At 44.8% G+C, this 26,487-nt stretch overlaps 1 protein-coding gene across 1 annotated transcript in view; it reads right to left on the bottom strand.

Annotated features, from left to right (window-relative positions):
• Positions 1–26,487, bottom strand: part of LOC124607018 (tudor domain-containing protein 3) — a 135,489-nt gene that overhangs the window by 7,251 nt on the left and 101,751 nt on the right. The window contains exons 11-12 of the mRNA XM_047139177.1: positions 5,371–5,481; positions 5,051–5,141 (exon numbers count right to left, since the gene is read on the bottom strand). Coding sequence (XP_046995133.1) covers positions 5,051–5,141; positions 5,371–5,481 — 202 coding nt within the window. The remainder of the gene's footprint in view (positions 1–5,050; positions 5,142–5,370; positions 5,482–26,487) is intronic.

Genomic DNA, 26,487 nt, shown 5'->3' on the forward strand with positions numbered 1-26,487 from the left:
TCTGGGTCATCCCTTACATGAGGATAATTCAGAATATTTAACCTAAATTACAAGAAAATATCAAATGAATTTACCAGGATAATTCTCTACCAAACCAGGAAGTAAATCAACAATTACATGGTTGCCGAACATATTCTATAAGATTGCCAATTCTCCATTAGACTTGTAACAGACAGAATGTATTTGCTCAGGTAATGTGATCCTTGAGCTGACTGGCACCAGGAACGCTCACCCTTCAAAGACACAGTGGTGCTGGCTGCCACTGCAGTGACTGGGAGTATAAATAAGTAATAAAGACCAATGAGTTTTATTTGCATTTCTGTAACTATGATTTGGGTAAAGTGTAGTTACGAATAATATTCGGATACACTGACTGCCACTTGAACATTATACATGAAGAGCATGGAAAATTATCCTCTGTAGCCGTTGTAGGTATTTTTGTTTTTCTGTCTTAATCCTCAAGCAGATGTGTCATTCTTCATAACACAATGGGCGTGCAGCGTACTTTGCACATATGTAAAGAATATCTGTCTTCATCTTACTGAGGTAAACATGTACGAGCAAAATCACAGTTTAATCTCCGTTTAATAAAATGATGATTTAATAAATGTACATAATATGAGCTAAAGCACCTTTAGTTAAATAATAATGAAATAAACTTTCATTATATCAGTCTGCTGCCATGAAAAAGTGCTATCCAACAAAAATGACCTACTTGAAGCATTAAACAGTGCAGCTGCATCATATCCTAACCAATCGCTCATTTGATTACTAATTTCTCTTTTAGACTACCTCATTATGAGACTATGCTGCTAGTTTTTAATATGGGTCATTTTCTTGCATGTATTGTTAATTTTTTGTCACCTAGTTTGCTGTTTATTTTATGTTACTGCCACTCGTTTGTACGTAAGACAAACGCTTTATCACTGTTTGGCTGAAGCAATGACGAAGGAATATGTATGTGGTCGCAACTACAAAACAGCTACGGCACAAGACAGTGTTAGTTGTGGTTGGTGTACTTTATACCCACTTAGGGGTTAAGTAAACTGCAAACTAAGAAACTAATTCACTGGAAGCAATTCACTTTTTTAGCATCACCAGACACTATTACATTATGCGTAAATGAAATTAATTAACTTTAACATTATATACGTGAAAACAGGTTTCCTTATAAACGCCTACAATGGTACCACCTCTATGACAAAACAAAACAAATGAAAAAGAACATAGTACTGCTTGTGAATAACACGTTTTGTAATCAGAATTCATATGCTGCAAATAAGCTACAGATTCAGATCACAACACAAACAACGTAAGGGAATTTTTCACAATGACTGAAAAATAGAACTCAAAAGCCGAGTACATAATTAAACAAGTGAATCGCTGCAGTGGGAGTTTAATTCCAGATTCTGATAACATTGAAGAAGAAGCAGTTGTGATGAGAATGTGAAACAAGGAACAAAAAGTGTGATCAGTAATGTGTTAAATACATTAGTCAATTATTTATAAAAACCAGAGAGACAAAAAGCATCGTCTAATTGTAACTATTACAAGATAACTGCTGGTGATGCTTTGTCAATAATAGCAAAAAGTGCCTGACAAATGAGCTTTTCAAGCATCAGACAGCTTAAGACAGAGAGGAACCAAAGTAACAAGAAGAGGTTATCTTAGGTGAGCGTGGGATGGAATGTCTATACATATCTCGCAATTGGCGCATTTTCCTCTTAGTTGTTTCATACTAACATGCCTTTTAGGCTATCACAATATATGTGAATTATCAAGGTGTAACTGTTAAAACAGACCGCTATTTCGAACATCATGGCACTTGTGGTCAATCTGCCTCAGTGGACAAAACTAATTTTAATTTCATTTCATCTTGGAGGCTATAGTAAATGTTTAATAACACTTTCAAGATAGTAACCGCACATGTTAACTTGTCTCTTGAGACAATTGCTCATTGGCTCTTGTTTAACTGGAAAGTTCTGTGTCACACAAATAGAGTCAAACCAGAAGGACAAATAGGCATGGAGATTAGACAGCTCACTCTTTACATCACTGTGGAATAACTTGAAAAAGTTAAGCATTGGTAAGGCAATTAGTTTCGATGAAATTAAAGATTTTGAATGAAACCTAAATCATTTCTTCCTAAAGCATTTCTGTTTTGAAATCACCCATACACAGCTAAATAGAACCAAATACATCTAACTGAAGATTTCTTTGAGTAATTTTGAACATTTTGGTAACTCACGATCACAGTGGGGAGTGTCCATCACTGCCGCCTTGTCTATCCCAGTGCAATGCAATCCCCAAGTAGCATCCTACACAATCATCAAGCAGCTCAGTGGTGGTATGGTTTCATGAAGATAATCAAAAAGTGAGAATAAAAAATTTTACAAATCACAAGAAATGAAACATGGGAGTTTCCACAGAAACAATACGGTTTAATTTTTCCTTAAGAAGCATAACTACTTCATAGTAATCCTGAGGGATGCAGGACGTAGGGATTGGCCAAGCTATGTTTCTGGTACAAATTACTGTAAGAACTCCATATTCCATGTGCAGGTGTAGAGTTACAATAGCGGTTTGCTGAAAGTTTATTCCATGAGGAACAGCTGTAATTGGCCACACTCTGACATAGTTGGAACTTCACTTTGTGGAAGAAGGTCAAAAATAATGCATATTTATTTTGTAATAGGTGCCAACACTCAATAGTTTCTTACAGAATGACAGTAAAAGTTTTGACCCTACTGCATCAGTTCACACACATGGTGTCATACTAAGCGAGTTGGTAGTGTTCGAATTTTTTGTGCTCCGCATTCAGATATAGTCTAATGATGTTATTTTTTTCTTTTTGTTGTCACAGAAGTATGTGCCATCAATGACATCAACATTTGTTTGACATTGAAAAATAAAATGGAATTATTTACAAAATAAATAAGCATTTCAAAAATTATTACAATTAGAATTCCAAAATATCAGTTTTAAATGTTCGAAGCATAAAAAAGCAAATCACCACCAGCAATGTGTGAAGAATGTGAAACTGAACTTACAGTGCAATGATTCATTCATTTAATTATCTTCGCCGCTTTTGAGTTCTATTTTTCAGCCACTGAGAATAATTCCATTGCACGGTTCACTTTTGTGATTTGAAACTATATGTTATTCACAGCATACAAAATTTGATTAAAAAACGCAAATGGAAACCTGTTTTCAAGTACGTAACATTAAAAGTAATTAGTGCTATTTACGCACAAAGTTAACTGCATCTGGTGATGCTAAAAAAGTTAATCACTTCCAGTGAAAGAGTTTCTTAGTTTTCAGTTTGCTTAAGGCAGAAAAATGAAATAACTTACAACAGCTACAGAAGAGGATACTTTTACTTCACATGTGGCAAAGGCATTATCGACCATACGCCTGCCCAATGAGCCTCTTCCACTTCTGCCTGTTCAATGCGCTGTTTGTCCAGTTGCTGTTGCTGTTCATCCTAATTGTGTCCTCCCGAATGTTATCCCGCCATCTGATTCTCTGTCTCCCTCTTCCTCTCATTCCATCTATTGTTCTGCTGAATGCCATTCTAGGTAGTCTATTCTCTGTCATTCTTGCTATATGGCCTGCCCAATTCAACCTTCTCCTCTTGAGCACTTCGACAATGTTACGGTGTTTGTAGAGCCCTCTTAATTCTTCATTTCTTCTTTTTCTCCATTCCATGTTATTTTCGTCGTATACAGGTCCAAAAATTTTCTTTAGTACTTTTCTTTCGAATATTAACAGTTTTTCCTCATCTTTCTTTCTAAATATTAATGTTTCACATCCATACAACATCACAGGTATAATGGTCGATTGATATAAGCGGATTTTGAAGTTACCGCTAAGTGATCTTTTTCTTAGAATTTTGATGAAACTAAAAAGTGTCTTGTTTGCTGTTGATAAACGGGCATCTATTTCTATATCTGTTCTGTTGTTATTACTACAAAGACTTCCTAGGTACTTGAAGTGGTCTACGGTCTTGAAATTGAATCCATCTACAGTCAGACGTGCATCTTTTCTAATTTTCTTACTTATGGGCAGGTACTCTCTTTTCTTCACTAACACGTAATCCTATTTTCTCAGCAATTTTGTAGTAATTTTGCATCATTCTGATTAATTCTCTTTTGGAACTACTTATTAGTGCTACATCATCTGCATAGGCAAGTCTTGTAATGTTCACATCCCGTAGCTGGATCCCTCGTGGACTGGTTTTAGAAAATTCTCTATCGATCTTCTCTAGGACAAGGTTAAATAAAACAGGTGAAATGGCATCCCCTTGTCTCAGTCCAATGTACACCTTAAAATCTTCAGTTTCTCTTACCAGTGTCATTATGCGACAAAGTTTCATCTATGCATATTTTAACTAATCTGATTAACTTTGATGATATTTTAAATTCCTTCATTATATTTAGAAGTGTCTGTCGGTGTAGGCTATCATAGGCCTTTTTAAAATCTACGAATAGTATGTGGACATCTACATTGAATTCCCACGCCTTCTCAGTTACTTGTCTTACGGTGAATAACTGATCTAAAGTGGATCTGTTTCTGTGGAAACCACATTGGTAGTCCCCAATCAGTTCTTCTGTTATTGGTATCAGCCTGTTTAATAGGCAGCTCGATAAGATTTTGTAGGTGGCATCCAGTAAGGCAATTCCTCTGTAGTTATCACAAACAGGTGGATTATTCTTCTTAAATATGGGGCACACAATTGCAGTTTTACAATCTGCAGAAATGGACAGAAGAGGATAACTGCCAAAATAATTTTCCTAGCTCTTTATTTATGAAGTTCAAGTATTTAAAAAAAACTTTGAGAGTATATATATAACATAAAGGAATTGTCACAATTTAACTGTACATAGATGTCAATCTGTAAAATTATCAAATTGTTTAGCTAGAACACATGAGTATAATTTCTACTGTCATCCAACTGGTTTGAATTTCAGAGAAGTGTAAAAACAAAAAAGCAATGTTCACAATATGAACGAAGAATCATCTTTTATGAAGGAAATATATCAGCAATTACCTGAAAAGTGGTTCTGATTATTCTGTGGAGGCAGTGAGTCAGAGGAGCTGCTAAAGGCACTGGATGACTGTATACTCTGCCCTAAGCCTTCCTAGGAGCGAAAAACAATGCAATTAAGAACATGAAGTATGTAAATTCAATTGAATTTTTCATTTACATTTTAAATATGTCTAGCAATGTATGTAGTAGCTGTTATGTAAAAAGGCAAGGCAAAGAATTGAAATTTTACAAGATATAAACAAAGAAATAGTCAATGAATTTCTGCTTTATCTGATGCACTTTAAAATAGCCAATACACAATGGCCAAACTTGTTACTTACATCTGTAATTGGTATGCAGTCATCCTGGAGAACTTCCTCATAGTTACCATATTCCACAAACCTCACAACACAAGTCCTATCTGACACACCAGTAACTTCCGCATTGTAATACTGCAAAAGATCGTGCCGAATTACCAAACGTAAACACAAATTATTCTTTTGTAACTCAGTAAGATATTGCCATTTATCTTTACAAAATACACTAACATAACTATCAGGTGGTTATAATTAAAGTGCAGCTAGTCACAGATGCCCAATGTGAGCTGGTGTGAGCTGTAATTATTGCAAGGCAGCAAAATTAGGTACATGTGCTAATGCATAATTGGTTTATGCGAAAAAAAAAAAAAATAAAAATAATCATGTGCAGATCTGGGACTGTACATAGTTTGACAAGCCATAATGTGAGTGAACAGTATGGCTACTGAGAAGTGAGACAATATGCTTTCAGCAAAACTGTTATATGTGAACAATAGCAATTACAGTGCTGCAATGAGAGAGTACCACTGATTGAAAGGTTCGACGAGAGTCCCAATGTCGTTAAATGGTTGAAAGATGATGACAGTAAAAAGTGAAAACATGGGTGACCTTGGTGTGGCGCCTGGAAGGCACCTATCCTGTTGGAAGTTATTGGTGAAGTTGCTGTTGCTGCAACTGAACATGCAGCATGAGTCCCAGGTAGTGCTAATGCTTGTGCTCATGCAGTGTCACGAGAATTGTCCATCCCATGGTAGACACTGCAGAAAGTTTTACAATCTATTTTACACTGGTATTTATAAAAGATCCAGGCGTTTCAGCAACTGAAATGTCATGATACGCAGCAACATTTGTTCTTAGGTTTCTGGCAAAGAATGAAGTTGTTGACAAGTGGCCAGACAATATACTATGGAGTGATAATGCCCATTTGCCACTACAGTGTGCAGTGCATACACAGAACTGCCAGATTTGGGGTACTGTTAAACCATGTGTTGTACACAAAGAGCCACTGCATTACCAGTATGTGACTGTGTGATGTGGATTCACACACTCCTTTATTCTGTCTTTTCTTTGAAGAGCACATCAAGAAGGCCTGTCAGGTGCACCAAGACATCTGCACACTATCGAGACCTCTTTGTAGAGCAAGCAATTCCTGCTTTCCCATGCAATATTGAGCAACACCATGCAATACGGAGCAACACCTCATGTTGCTCACCCGGTGAAAATCTGCTTAACGCAACTTTCCACAGATAGGTCTGCTTAACGCAACTTTCCACAGAGAGGTTTCCCAGATGTATGGCCTACAAGATCACTTGATCTGAACCCATGAAACTTTTGGTCTGGGGATATCTAAAAGAATGTGTTTACCAGGGACACAGTCAGTCTCTATTCAAACTGAAGGCCAGTATACAAGAACACATTGCTCGGGTTCCACTGGGCCTGTTGCAAGCAACTGTTAATCACGCTGTTTTACAGATGCAGCATCCCTCTGACATCCCCAGTGCTCACATTGAACAAATTGTGTGAGCAGTGGTTAGGAATAACTCAACAGTATGCTTTCCTCATTTGTTTGGCCTTTTCTGTCAAAGTCCCATTCCTAATCCATTTTATGGAACCATCTCTTTCTTGAATTCACAGTGCCAGATTTGCCCCCGGTGGCCAAAATTGGAACTAACTTTTTTCCAGCATACATCAGTTCCACATCAATGCAGCAGAATATTTACCAAATTTCACTTTTACAGCCCACATTGGACCTCTGTGAGTAGCTCCATTTTAATTATAACCACCCGGTACTTAGCAGGCAACATTTTTTCCCATATGTAACAACCAAGAAGGAATTAAGATATTGCGTTCATGGTTCCACACCAAAATTTAAAAATCCATGTTTTACAGGAGATAACCAGTATACCGCTTGATTAAAGCCATACCCCTTGTGAATAATGCTGCACAAATGAAAATAAAATTTTTTATTTCCCTGTGAGAGTCTTCCTAAACATTAGTTGCTTAAAACAACTATTATTAAGACAGAATAAATTATTGTGATGATCCACGTGCAAATTCATACTAGCTTACCAATCAGCATAATAAATTATAAGACACATATAACTGCTAGCTCTCTGGCTGAACAATTAACTAGGGCTCACTACACTCAAGAGTGTATAATTCAATTAGCTGGGTAGAAAATGCTAAGGCTACTGAAACTAACTGTTGAATCAAGAAAATTCATACTGCCATGTCTTCTTTTTATCAATCAGTTATGAGTCCTCTGATCATTATATGTTGGCATATCACATGAAATGTATACAGAGTGTACTGAAAAGGACTTAACAGCTATGAAGATTCATACAAACTTACTCATGTGACTTACAGACAGTCATGTTATCATTTTGAAAGAAAACTGATTAAGTTCTGACTCACATGTTACACTAGTACAGAAATGCGGCACTGCAAGTGCTACATCTACATCTACATCTACATTGATACTCCGCAAGCCACCCAACGGTGTGTGGCGGAGGGCACTTTACGTGCCACTGTCATTACCTCCCTTTCCTGTTCCAGTCGCGTATGGTTCGCGGGAAGAACGACTGTCTGAAAGCCTCCGTGCTACCGGCAGTCACAGCAAAGATGGCTGCCTTACCAGTTCCAAACATGGTCACTGTGTGTGTGTGTGTGTGTGTGTGTGTGTGTGTGTGTGTGTATTTGAGTCGAACTCTGCGACAACTGAGCAAAGTAATTTTCACACAGAGTATGTTAAAGATCCTCCCAGTAGGCTTACTATTCATGAGTGGCATAAATGTTTTATTGAAACTGGATGTTTGGTAAGACATAACAAATCCACAAGTCGTCCCCATGCATCTGACAACGTAAACAGTCCTGCAAAATAAACATGGGTGCTTCTTGAGAGGTGGGTGTCAAAATCGACCCAGTGTGCTTCACGAGAGCTGGACATCCCACGTAGGACTGTTTGGTGTGTCTTAAGAGAATGGTTGAATCCCAACCCGTACAAGTTTAAATTGCACAAGATTTAAAAGACTGATGGGACTGTTCATAATGATTTTTGTGTGCAAGTGTCACATTGGTTGGATGAAAGATTTCACTGGTATGATTATCTTTAAATGATGACTAACTGAAACCCTCAGCTGCCGACAGGTGTTGTTGATACACCTCGATGTGGACAGCTGAAAATGTGTGCCCCGACCGGGACCCGAACCCGGGATCTCCTGCTTACATGGCATACGCTATATCCATCTGAGCCACCGAGGACACAGATGAATAGCGCGACTGCAGGGACTTATCCCATGCATGCTTCCTTTGAGACTCACATTCCCAACTGTCCACAATTCTACATATGTAAATTACCTTATAGACATTTGCCCATCCACTCATTACTCGCGCACGCTTTGGCGATTCCCGTAAGAGTTTGGGCAACCTGTGCGCGTTCGCACAGACGAAGGTCAATGGCTGGGTAGCCTTTTAACTATATATATGAAGACAGTAACTGTTCTTGAAAGAACAGATACTGTTGATGACCGAGCAGCTTTTCACTGGAATAAATGATGACTAACTGAAACCCTCAGCTGCCAACAGGTGTTGTTGATACACCTCGATGTGCCCGGTCGGGGCACATATTTTCAGCTGTCCACAGTGAACTCCTTCCGAGAGGAGCGGAAAGAAGAGCGCCAAACTGCAGTAGATTCCTTGACTGTGCGGAGTTTATAACTATGAGCAGTAGCGCTCCAAATGGCACTCCACTGTTGGGCAAAGAGAGATTTGACGTAGATCTACATATCCACAGCTGGAATCATGAAAGGAAATGGAGGGGGGGGGGGGGGGCCTTAAGTATCTGCTTCTCTAGCCAAAAGGTCAGCCAATTCATTCCCTTGGATGCCCAAATGACTTGGGACCCAGAGAAAGATGACTGAACAGGCGGGACACTCAAGGGCAGATAGAATGTTATGGATAACAGAGACCAAAGGGTGAATGGAGTTGCATCGATCGATAGCCTGCAGGCTGCTCATGGAGTTGGAAAAAATTAAAACACTGTGGAGGGAGGCCTGAGAAACAAAAAGGAGGGCCCTGTGAACGGCTAGAAGCTTTGCTGTGAACACACTACATGATCCTGGCAAGCAAATGGTGCTTGAAGCCAGTAGGAGACGTGAAAGCATATCCCACCTTATCAGCAGTCTCAGAAACATCAGTGCAAAACATGGTGGCACCCTGGAACTCCATAAGGATGGCACATACAAGACACCGGTAAAGCACAGGAGCAACAGAGACCTTAGGACCCTTGAATAGATTGGTCCTAATCCGTGGTCTAGGTACCATCCAAAGGGGGGGGGGGGGGGGGGGGTATGGGAGGAAAGACACGGGTTGCAGTCCAGTGAGTGCAGATGGAGGTCCCAACAGATGGTAGAGATACGCATGCCAACCGACAATCCCACCTGTGGGTGGGTATTAGGATGGAGACATCCCTCACTGGCGAAGAGCACAGGGTACACAGGATGGTAAGGGAATTGGTGTATGGAGATTGCATAAGAGACAAGGAGTTGGCTCCGTCGAATGTGTAGAGGGGAGTCCCTGCTTCTGTGAGAAGACTATCAACAGGACTTGTGCAAAAGGCACCGACAGCCACACGCACCCCACAATGATGGACAGGGTCAAGGTGTTTCAAAGTGGAAGGAGCTGCTGAGCCATAAATCTGACTTCCATAATCTACTCTGGACCAGACCAGAACATGGTAAAGATGAAGAAGAGTGGAACAGTCTGCACCCCAAGATGTGTGGGCCAGGAGGCTGAGAGCATTAAGCTTCTGCATGCATGTAGTCTTTAGGTGGCGAATGTGGGGCAGCCATGTCATCTTGTTATCAAAAATAAGACCCAAGGAACAGGACTGTGCTACAACATCAAGGAGCTGGTTGCCTAAATAACCCATGTTTTGGAGGAAGAAAGCTTGAAGCCATGGGCTGTGGCCCACGCAGAGGCCCATCGTATAGTGCCTTGGAACTGGCACTCAGCAGATGCCGGTTGGTTGGTTTGTGGGATTGAAGGAACCAGACTACTACGGCCATCAGTCCGTTTCTCCACGAACTTGAAACACCCACAAGGAATAAAAACAAACAATGGAGATGACACAGGACAAGAAAGACACAGACAGAAACCAGAAAAAAGGAATTAAAATCACACAGAGTGTGACAGTGGTTGGCCGACCATAGGAAAAAAAAAAAAGGAAAAGCCAACCACCAAGAAACGCACAAAAAACCCCAGTCTAAAATCATAAGCCAAAGGCCAGACTAAAAAAAAAGGTGAGTCCTTGCGGCGCAATAAATAGCTGTGTGTCATCCAGGTGTGGACAATGCGCAGCCAGCAGAGGACCACAGAGTCCTTGCAAGAGACCCGCAAGGAGGAGTGCCACACACCAGTAGCCTCCTTGATGGCCCGAAGTTTGTTGGGTGAAGGAAGGGTGCACCGTTCTTCACCCCAGGTGCGAAGTACCTTCTGATGCAAAACTGACCTGAGGTCACTCTCTGAAAGGCCAATCTCCAAGGCTGGTGCACTGACAGCATGTTTGGCCAGCGTGTCAACACATTCATTTCCTGGGATGCCGACATGACCTGGGGCCCACACGAGGACCACAGAGCAGCCACAATGGGCAAGAGTATGGAGGGACTCCTGGATAGCCATCACCGACGAGAGTGAGGGAAACACTGGTTGATAGCTCGTAAACCGCTCAGGCAGTCACTACAGATAACAAAGGACTCACCTGAGCAGGAGCGGATATACTCTAGAGTGCGAGAGATGGCGACCAGCTCGGCAGTGAAAACACTGCAGCCAGCTGCCAATAAGTGTTGTTCATAATAATCCCCTACAGTAAGAGCATAACTGACACAACCAGTAACCATCGAACCATCAATATAGCCACCATCAGAGCCTTGAAACGTAGCAAGGATTGAAAGAAAGTGGCAGCGGAGGGCCTCAGGAGGACTACATCTACATCTACATTGATACTCCGCAAGCCACCCAACGGTGTGTGGCGGAGGGCACTTTACGTGCCACTGTCATTACCTCCCTTTCCTGTTCCAGTCGCGTATGGTTCGCGGGAAGAACGACTGTCTGAAAGCCTCCGTGCGCGCTCTAATCTCTCTAATTTTACATTCGTGATCTCCTCGGGAGGTATAAGTAGGGGGAAGCAATATATTCGATACCTCATCCAGAAACGCACCCTCTCGAAACCTGGACAGCAAGCTACACCGCGATGCAGAGCGCCTCTCTTGCAGAGTCTGCCACTTGAGTTTATTAAACATCTCCGTAACGCTATCACGGTTACCAAATAACCCGGTGACGAAACGCGCCGCTCTTCTTTGGATCTTTTCTATCTCCTCCGTCAACCCGACCTGGTACGGATCCCACACTGATGAGCAATACTCAAGTATAGGTCGAACGAGTGTTTTGTAAGCCACCTCCTTTGTTGATGGACTACATTTTCTAAGCACTCTCCCAATGAATCTCAACCTGGTACCCGCCTTACCAACAATAAATTTTATATGATCATTCCACTTCAAATCGTTCCGTACGCATACTCCCAGATATTTTACAGAAGTAACTGCTACCAGTGTTTGTTCCGCTATCATATAATCATACAATAAAGGATCCTTCTTTCTATGTATTCGCAATACATAGAAGGACTGAGTCCTTCGGGCCCTGGGCCAAATGAAACCGAAGGCATGGGCGGGGCACACACCACAGGGGTATACGCAGACAGGCCTGGAAAAGAGGTGGAAGAGGGAAAACCTCAAGCCCAGAGAGAAGAGCTCTGACGTGAACCGCGATCGTACACCCTGACCGGGGCCACCATTCCGGAAGATGGACAACCGACTGAGGGGACAGGAGACAATAATTGGGATGCCTGCCTCCACAAGTATGCTGTTGACAAGGCTTGCCGGGAAAGCTCCAGTGGTGAGTTGGATCCCGCTGTGAAGGATAGGGTCCAGCAACCGCAATGCGGAAGGGGATGCCGAACCGTAAGCCAAGCTCCCACAATCTAGACAGGACTGAATTAATGCCTGGTACAGCCGTAGAAGGGTAGACCGATCGGCACCCCAGGTGATGTGACTCAAGCAACGAAGAGCGTTAAGATGCCGCCAGCATGTCTGTTTAAGCTGCCGAATATGAGGGAGGCAAGGCAACCGGGTATCAAAAACCAATACCAAAAACTGATGCTTCTCCACCACAGCTCAGGGTGAACAGTGCATCGCCGGCAGAAATGCATAATGAAGGTCTTGGCAGCCGAAAACTGGAAGCCATGCGCTACAGTCCAAGACTGCGCCTTGCGGATGGCGACTTGCAGCTGCCGTTCAGCAGCTGCAATGCCAGTGGAGCTAAAGTATAGGCAGAAGTCGTCAGCATACAGAGAAGCTGAGACAGACGTTCCCACCACCGCAGGAGACAGACGTTCCCACCACCACAGCGAGCCCATTAATTGCAATTAAAAAGAGGTAGACACCTAAGACAGATCCTTGCGGTACCCCATTCTCCTGAACTCAGGAGAAACTATGGGAGGCCACAACTTGTACGCAGAAGGAACGAAGTGACAAAATTTTGTATGAAAATCGGGAGCAGACCCTGAAGACCCCAAACATGAAGCGTAGAGAGGATGTGATGTCGCCATGTCATATTGTATGCATTCTGCATGTCAAAAAAGATGACGGGCAAAGGCCGTACGGATGGCAGACTCCAGGCACACCAGCTTATCGACGGTAGAGTGGTCCTTACGGAACCCACCCTGAGACGGAGCCAGAAGGCCCCGAGACTCAAGTAGCCAACTCAACCTCTGGCTCACCATGCATTCGAGCAACTTGCAAAGAACGTTGGTGAGGCTAATGGGGCGTAGCTGTCCACCTCCAGTGGGTTCTTGCCAGGTTTCAACATGGAGATTACGATGCTTTCCCGCCATTGTGATGGGAACTCACCTTCAACCCAGATACGGTTGAAAAGGTCTAAGAGGCGTCACTGGCAAAATGAGAGATGTTTGAGCATCTGACAGTGGATGCGATCTGGCCCGGGAGCCGTATCAGGGCAAGCGGCTAGGGCACTTTGGAATTTACACTCACTGAATGGAGTATTGTACGATTCAGGGTGGTGCGTGTGATATGAAAGGCTCCGATGTTCCAACCGCTCTTTCAGGGAGCAGAAGGCCAGTGGGTAATTCACAGAAGTGGAACTCTGAGCAAAATGCTACGCTAAGCGGTTTGCAATTGTGTCGGAGTCAGTACAGACAGCTCCATTCAGTGAAACCGCAGGTACGCTGACAGGGGTCAGATAGCCATAGAGTCGCCTAATCTTCGCCCAAACCTGCGATGGAGAGGTACGGAGGCCAATGGTGGAGACATACCTTTCCCAGCACTCCTGCTTGCATTGGCGAATGAGGCGCAGGCTCGCGCACAGAGCTGTTTAAAGGCGATGATATGTGCCAATGAGAGATGCCGCTTGCAACGCTGGAGTGCCCGCCTGCGATCTTTAATCGCCTCAGCGATCTCGGGCGACCACCAAGGCACAGTCCTCCGCTGAGGGGACCCAGAAGAACAGGGAATGGCAGATTCTGCTGCAGTAACGATGCTGGTGGTGACCGAGTGAACCACCGCATCAATGGTGTCATTAGAAAGAGGCTCAATAGTGGCAATGGAGGTGAACAAGTCCCAGTCAGCCTCATTCATAGCCCATCTGCAGGGGCGCCCAGAAGAGTGACACTGTGAAAGTGACAGAAAGGTCAGAAAGTGGTCACTTCCTCACAAGTCGTCATGCACACTCCATTGGACAGATGGTAATAGGCTAGGGCTGCAGATCGAAAGGTCGATAGCTGAGTACGTGCCATGCGCCACACTGAAATGTGTGAAGGCACCAGTATTTAAAAGAGAAAGGTCGAGCTGTGCGAATACTTGCTCAATGATGCTGCCTCGGCCTGTTGCCGCTGATCCACCCCACAGAGGGTTACAGGTGTTGAAGTCGCCCAGTAACAGAAAAGGTGGCGGCAACTGGGCTATCAGTGCAGTGAAGACATGGTGCGGGACATCACCATCTGGTGGAAGACAGAGACTGTAGACAGTAACAGCCTGAGGCATCCACACCTGAGCAGCGACAGCCTCTAAAGGTGTTTGTAGAGGGACAGACTCGCTGTAAAGAGAGTGAAGGACGTAGATGCAGACGCCACCAGATACCCTCTCATAAGCTGCCCGGTTCTTGTAATAACCCTGATAGCCACAGAGGGCAGGGGTTCGCATCGCCAGAAACCACGTTTCTTCAACAGCAATGCGGAGGAAAGGGTGAAAGCTGAGAAGTTGTCGGAGCTCAGCAAGATGGTGGAAAAAACCACTGCAGTTCTACTGGAGGATCACATTTTCCGTGGCCAAGAAAGGTGTGAAGTGACCAAGGAGGCAGATTACGCCACTGGGTAACCTGCTGCCATCGATCGAGTACCGACAGGAGCGACATCCATCATGTCTGAGGGACCGGTGAGATCTAGGCCCTCAGCGGACGCCAGAATCTCCACTGCATCCTCAGATGCAGCTTGCAGGTAGCGGTGGAGCGGGTGCCACCACAATTTCCTTGGTCTTAGGGGTCTTCGATTTCGATTTCTCATGCTGTTCCTTTGGTTGCCCTTGCTGGGAGTGCTTCTTTGAATCAGTTTCCGAGACTGAAGAGAACCGCAAAGCCCTACAACCAGCTACCTGGGGCTTCTTCAGCCCCTGGTGGGTGTCTGGTTTGCCACTGGTACGAACCTGGGAAGGGAGTGACCCAAGGGATCCCTTCCAAGCAAGAGAAGCCGAAGAAGACTTATGCTTCTCTGGCTTAGAAGTGGGGACTGGTGTCTCCGACGGTTGAGGGGGAGGGGGGGGGGGGCATGCTACTCCCGAGGTAGGTGGTGCGGGAGCAACAGGGAGGGAAGTGCTCCCCACCATCAAGAGGCCAGGTGAGGTCCTTCGGCTGTGAGAGCTGACTATATGTGGTGCAACAGATGGAGCTGTAACAGGAGTGAGAGTGGTGGCATAAGATGACGTCATGCACATGAGATGAAGCCATTGCAAATTTCCGTTTAGTCCCAGTGTAGGTCAGTCAGTCCAGGGTCTTGTATTCCATTATTTTCCATTCCTTCTGTAGAATCTTACAGTCTGGTGAGCAAGGGGGACACAGATGGGAGGCGGGGCACATGGAGTATCAGGATGGGTTGGACGACCACAATTGTGACATGAGGCTGGAAGCATAGTGGGAAGACATATGGCCGAACTTCCAACACTTGAAACACGGCATCGGGGGAGGGATATATGGCTTGACATCACAACGGCACACCATCACCTTCACCTTCTCGGGTAATGTGTCACCCTCAAAGGCCAAGATGAAGGCACCGGTGGCAACCTGATTATCCCTCGGACCCTGTTGGACGCACTGGACAAAATGGACACCTCGTCGCTCCAAGTTGGTGCGTGGTTCATCATCAGACTGTAAAAGAAGATCCCTGTGGAAGATAATGCCCTGGACCGTATTTAAGCTTTTATGGGATGAAATAGTAATAGAAACATCCCCCAGCTTCTTACAAGTGAGTAATGCCTGTGACCGGGCAGGGGATGCTGTTTTTTTCAGGACTGAGCCGGGCCCCACTTTTGACAAGCCCTCCACCTCCCCAAACTTGTCCTGTAAATGCTCTACAAAGAACTGAGGCTTCATGGACGCAAAGGATTCCCCATCAGCTTTCGTACAGACTAGATACCTGGGCAAATACGTCTCGCTGTCATTCACAGCCTTTCGCTCCTCCCATGGTGTCGCCAGGGAGGGGATCGATTTGGGGTCATACATGTTTGCATTAAAGTGAGCCCTCGAACACTTAGAGACTGCCGGTGGCTGGCCACCAGCAAGAGAAGATGTGCCACGCTTCATTGCGTGTCATCCACCCTGATGCCACCTACTCCGACCAAGGGCCCTCCCCACAGACGCCTCCAAGCCACAGCAAGGGCCACATGGCAGGATGGCCATTGCCGGGAGTCCCGATGCCCCAGGGAGATAGGCATCTACTCCTTGGCATACGTGGGGAGTTAACAGCACAGGCATCAGTAGAGTGATCCCTGTGTTGTCAGGGGAATACAACCAACAGGGCATATGGCGGCCTCACCACAACGGACTGGCTACCGTGCTGGATATTAGGTGGCAAATGGTCCATGGTCGTCGTCAGCGCAGAAAGCGGCACTGCAGAGTGCATGGTGGAAATCACACCCAGGAATGTATCCTCGCATGGAGAGCAAACGGGACTGCAATGCAACGACGAATAAGCTGACTAAAGGTCTCAATGCATGATGGACACAATGCACCAAGTAAGGCGCCCTTCCCCAATTGGTTCGCTCTTCCGAATAATTTTGAAATATGGTGGTCAAACCCAAGAGGGGACCATCACATAAGGGCCAAAACGTTTGAGACTCCTTTTAGTTGCCTCTTACGACAGGTAGGAATACCACGGGCCTATTCTTACCTCCGAAGCCACAGGGGTGGAGGGGGGGGGGGCAGCAGATGCTACCTAGTGGGAGCTGCACCATATGCAAAAATCGTCAATGTACAACGCCAGGGTAACCCGAGGCCCAACAGAGGTCACAAGTCCATTGATGACAATGAAGAAGAGTGTGACACTTAGCACAGAACCCTGTGCTAAGAGTACCTGTGTGATACCATTCTCCTGAATCTGAGGGGCACCGCGTGAAGTGCCAACTCAAACCCGGAAGAGTTGGTAAGATAAAAACTCGTGGATAAAAATCGGAAGAGGACCACGGAAGCCCCATTCATGGAGGGTACCTAAAATGAGATGGTGCCAAGCCATGTCATATGCCTCATGTAGGTCAAAGGAAACTGCGAGAAGGTACCGGCGGAGAGTAAAAGCCTGTCAGATGGCTGATTCCAATCAGAGTAAATGGTCAGTTGGAGATCACCCTGCCTGGAAGCCACACTGATACGGTGACAAAAGGCTCCAAGATCTGAGTACCCAACATAATCTGAAGTTGACCATCCTTTCAAGCAGTTTACGAAGTACATTTGCAAGGCTAATGGGGCGGTAGCTGTCTAGAGACGTTGGGTTTTTCCCGGGCTTAAGGATGGGGATAATTATACTGTCTCGCCATTGCGATGGAAAAGCACCCATGAGCCAGACGCAGTTGAAGACCCTGAGGAGCTGTTGTCTCTGGGGAACATCCAAGTGTTGGATCATCTGATTTTGAATGGAATCTGGCCCTGTGGTCGTGAAGAGCTAAGAGCCTGCACCAATTCCCATTCCGCGAAAGGTGCATTATAGGGCTCAACATGATGCAGGATGAAATGGAGGGGGGGTCCGTTCAATTCTGCGTTTCTGCTGGAGAAAGGTAGGAGGGTAGGAAGCAGACAAGGATGCCATCACAAAGTGTGTCGCAGGGTGTTCCGCAAGGACCAATGGATCAGTGCACAGAGCCCCTTGGAGGTTCAAACCCTGGACAGTTGACTGTTGCTGGTGGTCCAGAACACTATGGAGCTTTGACCAAACCTGCGATGAAGAAGCATATGTACCCAGGGAGAAAACATAGCACTCCTTTTTACTACGCTTAATAAGGTAACGAGCCTTAGCACGGAGAAGTGAGGAGGTTGGTCTGGGAAGGGTGTCGCTTAAATTGCTGCAGCACCCATCGGCGGTCCTGGACAGAAACTGCGACGTCCTTGGTCCACCACAGTACCAGCCGAACGACGAGGGGGTCCTGTGTATAGAGGAAAAGCAGTGTCAGCAGCATGAAGAAGAATGGCAGAGATGCCCTGCACGACTACACCAATGGAATTCGAGAGGGAGGTGTCAAAGTGGACAAAAGACATGTTTAAAGGCCAATTAGCCCTGCAGAATGCCCAACGTGGGGGCTGTCTACCTGGCGGTAGCAGGGGAATGATAGTATCACTGGAAAGTGGTTGCTGTCACAAAGGTCAACATGGGATTACCCATGTAGGGAAGCCACGAAGGAAGGGGAGGAGATCATGAGATCGATAGCAGAGAAGGTGCCATGAGTGGCACTGAAGTGGGTAAGGGAACCATCATTACGGAGACACAAATCGAGGTCCATGATAAGTTGGTCGATTAGGATACCCCTACCCATTGAAATGACACACCCCCACTGTGGAAGGTGGGCACTGAAGTCCCCAAGGAGGAGAAACGGGGGCAGGAGTTGCTGGATTAAGGTAGGTAATGCAACATAAGCAAGTGGCGTACCTGGAGGGAGGTTTGCACTCTAACTACTATCACTTCCAAGGTGGTACATAGGGGGATCCAGTCACTAATGACATCGGAGCGGACCAAAGTGCAGACCTCACTAGATGCTATCCCGGGGCCAGCACGGTCCCAACAGAACACCCGATAACCATGTAAAGTTGGAAATTGGTCATCACGGAAATGCATTTCTTGAAGAACGAGACAGGACGCAGAATAAGAGGAGTCAAGATGCATCATATCTGAAGGGTGACAATAGTGTTCACTGCAATTCCACTGGATGATCATGTGGCGTGAGTCCAAGGCAGACACAGAGAAGTCGACGAGGAGGTCAGGTCATTTGGTCAGCAGTAGTCACCGACAAGGATGGAGTGACATCCGTAAATAAGATGTCAGACTAAGGTTGTGAGGGGGGAGATGGCACCTCCGAGGGTGCCTTGTCTTGAGAAATGTTTCTTCTTCTTCTTCTTCTTCTCTTTCTGAGGTGGAGGAGGGTAGGGCACAGGGGGAGTACAGGCTTCTGCAAGATCGGGAACCGAAAGATAGCAGGCGACCTTGGGGCGCACAGATGGTGGAGGGGGGAACACTGGATGGAGTCTCTCATACTTTTGGCGAGCCTCAGCATAAGACAGGCGATCCAGGGACTTGTATTCTTGAATCTTCTTCTTCTCTCTCTTGTAAGCTGGGCAATCTGGCGAGCAAGGGGAGTGGCGGTCAGCACAACTGACACACACAGGCGGCAGAACACAGGGGCTTCCCTAATGGACTGGGCGGCCACAGTCACCACACAAAGGGTCTGCTGTACAGCGTGAAGACATATGCGCAAAACGCAAGCACCGAAAGCACCGCATAGGTGGAAGGATGTATGGCTTCACATCACATCTGTAGCACATAACCTTGACCTTCTCTGGGAGGGTAGGCCCCTCGAAAGATAGAATGAAGGCGCAAGAATTGGTGTGGTTGTCTTTGTGACCCTTCTGTACATGTTGAACAAAATGAACGCCACGCCGCTCCAGATTAGCCTGGAGTTCCTCGTCAGATTGCAGGATTAGGTCCTTATGAAAAATTACTCCCTGGACCAAATTCAGAGATTGGTGAGGAGTGACAGACACCGGAACATTGCCAAGATGATCACAGGTATGAAGAGCTGCGGATTGGGTAGCAGAAGAAGCTTTGAACAGCAAGGAGCCCGACCACATCTTACTAAGAGACTCCACTTCACCAAACTTGTCCTCGATATTTTCTATGAAATACAATGGCTTTGTGGCAGTGAATGTGTCTCCATCCATCCTAGTACAGACAAGGTAACGGGGAGAGGGTTTCAGCCCAAGATGGCGAGCCTGGCCCTCCTCCCATGTTGTAGCCAGGAAAGGGTAGGTTGCCGGGTCATACGAGGCAGCATTAAAGGATCCTTCACCATTCAAATGGATGGCCGTTTGAGAACTGCCAAATTTTTGCAGCTTGATATGATTCAGGTGCCAAGCATCCACCCTGATACCAGCCACTCTGACCAGGGCCTCTCCCCATGGGCGCCACCCAGCCACAGCAAGGGCCATCAGGCATGGTGGCCATTGCCAGGAGTTCCGATGCTCCACGAAGATAAGCAACCACTCCTTGGCATACATGAGGAGGGAACAGCTCAGGTATCAGTAGTGTGATTTCTGTGTTGTCAGGGGGCTCAGCCATATGGGTACTTATAAATAGCCCCACCACACAGACTGGCTACATGTGCTGGTGACCTAGCAGGGTGGAAGGGAGCTACAGTGGGGAAGGGAGAGGGTAAGGGAGGGGTGAGAGGAATCCACACTGAAGATGCTAGGGAGGGATTGAGTCGTCCCCCCCCCCCCCCCCCCCCCAAATGGCTCACACTAAAAACAGGAAATTTTGGAGTGGAGGTCAAACCTCAAGTGGGGACTGAAACGCCAAAAGAGTGAAAGAACAGGCAAAAGGAACAAAACTGCAACCAATACAGGAAACCAGGTGGACAGCCATGTCAACATAATCAGAACACCGAGAGAGGGGAAGGAGGTGGCACCAGGGAACGAGTGGGTATATGGAGGGAGGGGGCAGGGGGAAGAAAATGCAGCCAGGGAATGAACAACAAACAATGGGCCGCAATAACTCAGGGCACCATGCACGAACTCAATGAAAGAACCTTGAGCCCCTGGTGAGGGGGGGGCAAAGTGCACAAACTGCACAGCCCCTACATTCACCAGATCTGACACCACTTGACTTTCTTTTGGGATTTCATAAAGGGTACTGTGATTTTTCCACCCTTACTGGCTTCTCTACCAGAGCTCAAAGAGAGACTCTCCCCTCGCAACTGAAGAAGTCACACCTGACATGCTGCAGCAAATTTGGTGAGAAATTGACTTCAAATGGGACGTGTACCCTATAATAACTGAAGCTACATTTAACATGTTTAGGTATAACATAAAAAACTTGATGTATTTTGCTATAAAATGACACCAAAACCATACCTTTAAGTTAAATGAATAAACTAAATATGAGTTTTCAAATCTGCAAAGTTTTTTTGGATACACATCTTGTATTACTCACATGTCTTCTAAAAAAAAAATAACGTTCAGCTTACACATTCTTATCAACTGATCTCTCTCAGCTTTTTGATGGCTGCCACATTACAGAAATTGGCCAATTCCTGAAGCGTACGGAAATAGCAAGGCAATGTAAGAGACGCCACGCCATAAGAATGTTTGCACATGTAGGTGCACACACACACACACACACACACACACACACACACACACACGCTCGCTCACGATTAAGACCATAGGGATAATAAAATGCTGACGGACACCATGTTATCTTCTGTCTATGCCTTCCACAGATGTCAGTGCAGATGGGAGCATGTTAATGACCCACTCCATCAACAAGTGATGTCAGAATTTCCAAATCTGCAAACTTCCCCCCCCCCCCCCCCTTCCATACACACACACACTCTACACAGTTTTTAATTTTCCTAATTAATGAGTGTGTCATATTCAAATATGCTCACCAAGCAAAAATCCTTGGTAAAACTTTTCTTAGGTGACTGTCTACAGCTGCAGATTATTTTGAAAAATCATACATGCACCGTCAGCTGTACAGTTGTATATTTATTCTCTACCAGCTTCAGAAGTTCTCACCAAATATATGTTACATAACTGTGCAAAAGTACAGAACGTTTATACGGATTATGTTCAGACAGATCCTTACAACAGTTATGTATGCTCTATTTTTGTTGTGTCATATTTAACAAAAATCTATTTTTGATCCATTGATGTATCATGTTTTTCTCCTATGAAGATGGTTGTTTATAACTGAAAGTGGTGGAGAATAAATATACAATTGTACAGCTGACAGCACAAAAAGAAAAACCCTTGGCAATACATGGAATCAAACCAAGAACTTTCATACTACAGTCAGGCAAGCTGACTGCTCAGCTTTAATGGTGGATAAATGGAAAGGTATCTCAACATTAGTAACATACGAGGGCGGTTCAGAAAGTAACCTCCGATTGGTCACAGTGCGGGTTGTGGGGGGAGTAGCGACGCCATCTGTGCGTTCACGCACTCAACAGGTCAGTCGGCATCAAGCCGTGGTCGAGTGAACGTCGTACCTGCGCTAGTTTAGTTTTTGTGGCAGTTTGAAATGTGTGCTGCAATAGAAAACCCCGCCAAATGTGAAGTGCGTGCTGTCATAAGGTTTTTTACAGCCAAAGGATATTCTGCAGCAGCTATTCATCATGAGCTTTGTGCCGTGTATGGACCAAGAGTTATGAGTGAAGGAGTTGTCCGTGAATGGGTACGTTTATTTAAAAGTGGACGAGAAAACGTTCATGATGAAGAGAGGAGTGGTAGACCATCACTGGTGACTGACGAACTCGTTCAGACAGTTGATGCAAAAGTTTGTGAAAATCGACGTTTCTCAATGACGGAGTTGCCTACTGGTTTTCCACAGATTTCTAAGACTCTCTTGTACGAGATAGTGACAGCAAGATTGGGTTACCGTAAGTTCTGTGCACGAAGGGTGCCCAAAATTCTTACCGACCACCACAAAACTCAAAGAATGGCCTCTGCATTAGACTTTCTGTCACGTTATGAGGACGAAGGAGAACCATTGTTAAACAGAATCGTGACCGGTGACGAAACCTGGATTAAGTACGTGAACCCTGAGACAAAAGAACAATCAAAGATGTGGGCACATTCAAATTCGCCTACCAAACCAAGAAAAGCCTCGCAAGATTTTTCTGCCAGAAAACTGATGGCAACGGTGTTTTGGGATGCCAAAGGGGTGTTGTTGGTTGAATTCATGGAACGTGGTATGACCATTAATCAAGACGTGTACTGTGAAACAATAAAAAAGTTACAACGGGCTATACAGAACAAACGCCGTGGTATGCTGACTTCCGGTATCGTTTTTTTGCACGATAACGCCCGTCCTCACTCTGCTCGCAGAACAACGGCCCTTCTTGAGTCCTTCAAGTGGGACGTTATCAACCATCCACCTTACAGCCCAGACCTGGCGCCAAGTGATTATCACCTCTTCATGCATTTGAAGAAATGGCTCGGATCACAGCGGTTTGATGACGACGAAGAGCTCAAAGATGCGGTCACAGGCTGGCTCCAGGCACAAGCGGGTGATTTTTATGCAGAAGGAATTTCAAAGCTTGTGAAGAGATACGATAAGTGCCTCAATCGCTATGGAGACTATGTAGAAAAATAGTGCAAAGATGTAGTTGTAAGATGTATATATTAAAATATTTTTATTTAACTTGGTGTATTTTTTTAAATCAACCGGAGGTTACTTTCTGAACGGCCCTCGTATTTCCTTAATCCTTTAGCTCCTGCAGATTTGACTGCTGTATGTTATGCCAACTGACAACTTGTTATCACCTAATCTTGTCACCTGTTGACACCTTCCTTGAACACTACTGATTATTTCTCGAACATCACAGTAACACTCAATTCTAGCACTAGCATCACAAAAAATAGTGTTTTTATTGCAAGTTATTCATATACTTAAATTTTATGACTTTTAAACTTCTCTGTGGACGAGTTGCCGCACTGACAAATTACATGCAAGACTTGCACCTTCCCAGAAGCATCTGACATGATTTAGCAGCATATGACAAGAATGAGACGATTCTTTGAATTCCCCACCATAGTTCAATGTACCACCAGAGCTACCCATCTGTAATACCTGATTTTCAACATGTATTACTTACTGTGTTATCTTCAAAACTTAATATTATATTTTTAAAAGTAGTTAAATCAATATTTTATCACTCATATTGGGCTAGTATTTGATGTGGGACGGACCCTATCATATCACAGCTTGAAGGGATGTTATGGTTCATTCTACGGTATTTAGTCTACACAATCCTGTTAAGTATATCTAAAAACAAAGATGATGTGACTTACCAAATGAAAGTGCTGGCAGGTCGACAGACACACAAACGAACACAAACATACACACAAAATTCAAGCTTTCGCAACAAACTGTTGCCTCATCAGGAAAGAGGGAAGGAGAGGGAAAGACGAAAGGATGTGGGTTTTAAGGGAGAGGGTAAGGAGTCATTCCAATCCTGGGAGCGGAAAGACTTACCTTAGGGGGAAAAAAGGACGGGTATACACTCGCACACACACACATATGCATCCACACATATACAGACACAAGCAGACCTATTTAAAGACCTTGCGAGTGTATACCCGTCCTTTTTTCCCCCTAAGGTAAGTCTTTCCGCTTCCGGGATTGGAATGACTCCTTACCCTCTCCCTTAAAACCCACATCCTTTCGTCTTTCCTCTCCTTCCCTCTTTCCTGATGAGGCAACAGTTTGTTGCGAAAGCTTGAATTTTGTGTGTATGTTTGTGTTCGTTTGTGTGTCTATCGACCTGCCAGCGCTTTCGTTCGGTAAGTCACCTCATCTTTGTTTTTATATATAATTTTTTCCCACGTGGAATGTTTCCTTCTATTATATTGATATCATCTTTGTTTTTAGATATATTTTTCCTAAGTGGAATGTTTCCCTCTATTATAACCAATCCTGTTAAGTTGTTTACAAGAGATAAATATACTGAAAAATTTGTGATACTGTTGTAATACAGCTGCTTTCACTGTGAGTAACAATAATAACCTTCTTGCTCCCTCACACAGAATACATACTGTGTGACATGTTTCATAGTTCTACATCTACATCTACATTGATACTCCGCAAGCCACCCAACGGTGTGTGGCGGAGGGCACTTTACGTGCCACTGTCATTACCTCCCTTTCCTGTTCCAGTCGCGTATGGTTCGCGGGAAGAACGACTGTCTGAAAGCCTCCGTGCGCGCTCTAATCTCTCTAATTTTACATTCGTGATCTCCTCGGGAGGTATAAGTAGGGGGAAGCAATATATTCGATACCTCATCCAGAAACGCACCCTCTCGAAACCTGGCGAGCAAGTTACACCGCAATGCAGAGCGCCTCTCTTGCAGAGTCTGCCACTTGAGTTTATTAAACATCTCCGTAACGCTATCACGGTTACCAAATAACCCGGTAACGAAACGCGCCGCTCTTCTTTGGATCTTCTCAATCTCTTCCGTCAACCCGACCTGGTACGGATCCCACACTGATGAGCAATACTCAAGTATAGGTCGAACGAGTGTTTTGTAAGCCACCTCCTTTGTTGATGGACTACATTTTCTAAGCACTCTCCCAATGAATCTCAACCTGGTACCCGCCTTACCAACAATTAATTTTATATGATCATTCCACTTCAAATCGTTCCGCACGCATACTCCCAGATATTTTACAGAAGTAACTGCTACCAGTGTTTGTTCCGCTATCATATAATCATACAATAAAGGATCCTTCTTTCTATGTATTCGCAATACATTACATTTGTCTATGTTAAGGGTCAGTTGCCACTCCCTGCACCAAGTGCCTATCCGCTGCAGATCTTCCTGCATTTCGCTACAATTTTCTAATGCTGCAACTTCTCTGTATACTACAGCATCATCCGCGAAAAGCCGCATGGAACTTCCGACACTATCTACTAAGTCATTTATATATATTGTGAAAAGCAATGGTCCCATAACACTCCCCTGTGGCACGCCAGAGGTTACTTTAACATCTGTAGACGTCTCTCCATTGATAACAACATGCTGTGTTCTGTTTGCTAAAAACTCTTCAATCCAGCCACACAGCTGGTCTGATATTCCGTAGGCTCTTACTTTGTTTATCAGGCGACAGTGCGGAACTGTATCGAACGCCTTCCGGAAGTCAAGAAAAATAGCATCTACCTGGGAGCCTGTATCTAATATTTTCTGGGTCTCATGAACAAATAAGGCGAGTTGGGTCTCACACGATCGCTGTTTCCGGAATCCATGTTGATTCCTACATAGTAGATTCTGGGTTTCCAGAAATGACATGATACGCGAGCAAAAAACATGTTCTAAAATTCTACAAGAGATCGACGTAAGAGATATAGGTCTATAGTTTTGCGCATCTGCTCGACGACCCTTCTTGAAGACTGGGACTATCTGTGCTCTTTTCCAATCATTTGGAACCCTCCGTTCCTCTAGAGACTTGCGGTACACGGCTGTTAGAAGGGGGGCAAGTTCCTTCGCGTACTCTGTGTAGAATCGAATTGGTATCCCGTCAGGTCCAGTGGACTTTCCTCTATTGAGTGATTCCAGTTGCTTTTCTATTCCTTGGACACTTATTTCGATGTCAGCCATTTTTTCGTTTGTGCGAGGATTTAGAGAAGGAACTGCAGTGCGGTCTTCCTCTGTGAAACAGCTTTGGAAAAAGGTGTTTAGTATTTGCATATGCTGTTTCTTCCTTACACTGCAGAATAATGATTGCTTAATCAAAAACAGGACCAATTCCCTATCTCCAATCTGT

Source organism: Schistocerca americana, chromosome 3, assembly GCF_021461395.2.
Source record: "Schistocerca americana isolate TAMUIC-IGC-003095 chromosome 3, iqSchAmer2.1, whole genome shotgun sequence".
Lineage (NCBI taxonomy): Eukaryota > Metazoa > Arthropoda > Insecta > Orthoptera > Acrididae > Schistocerca > Schistocerca americana.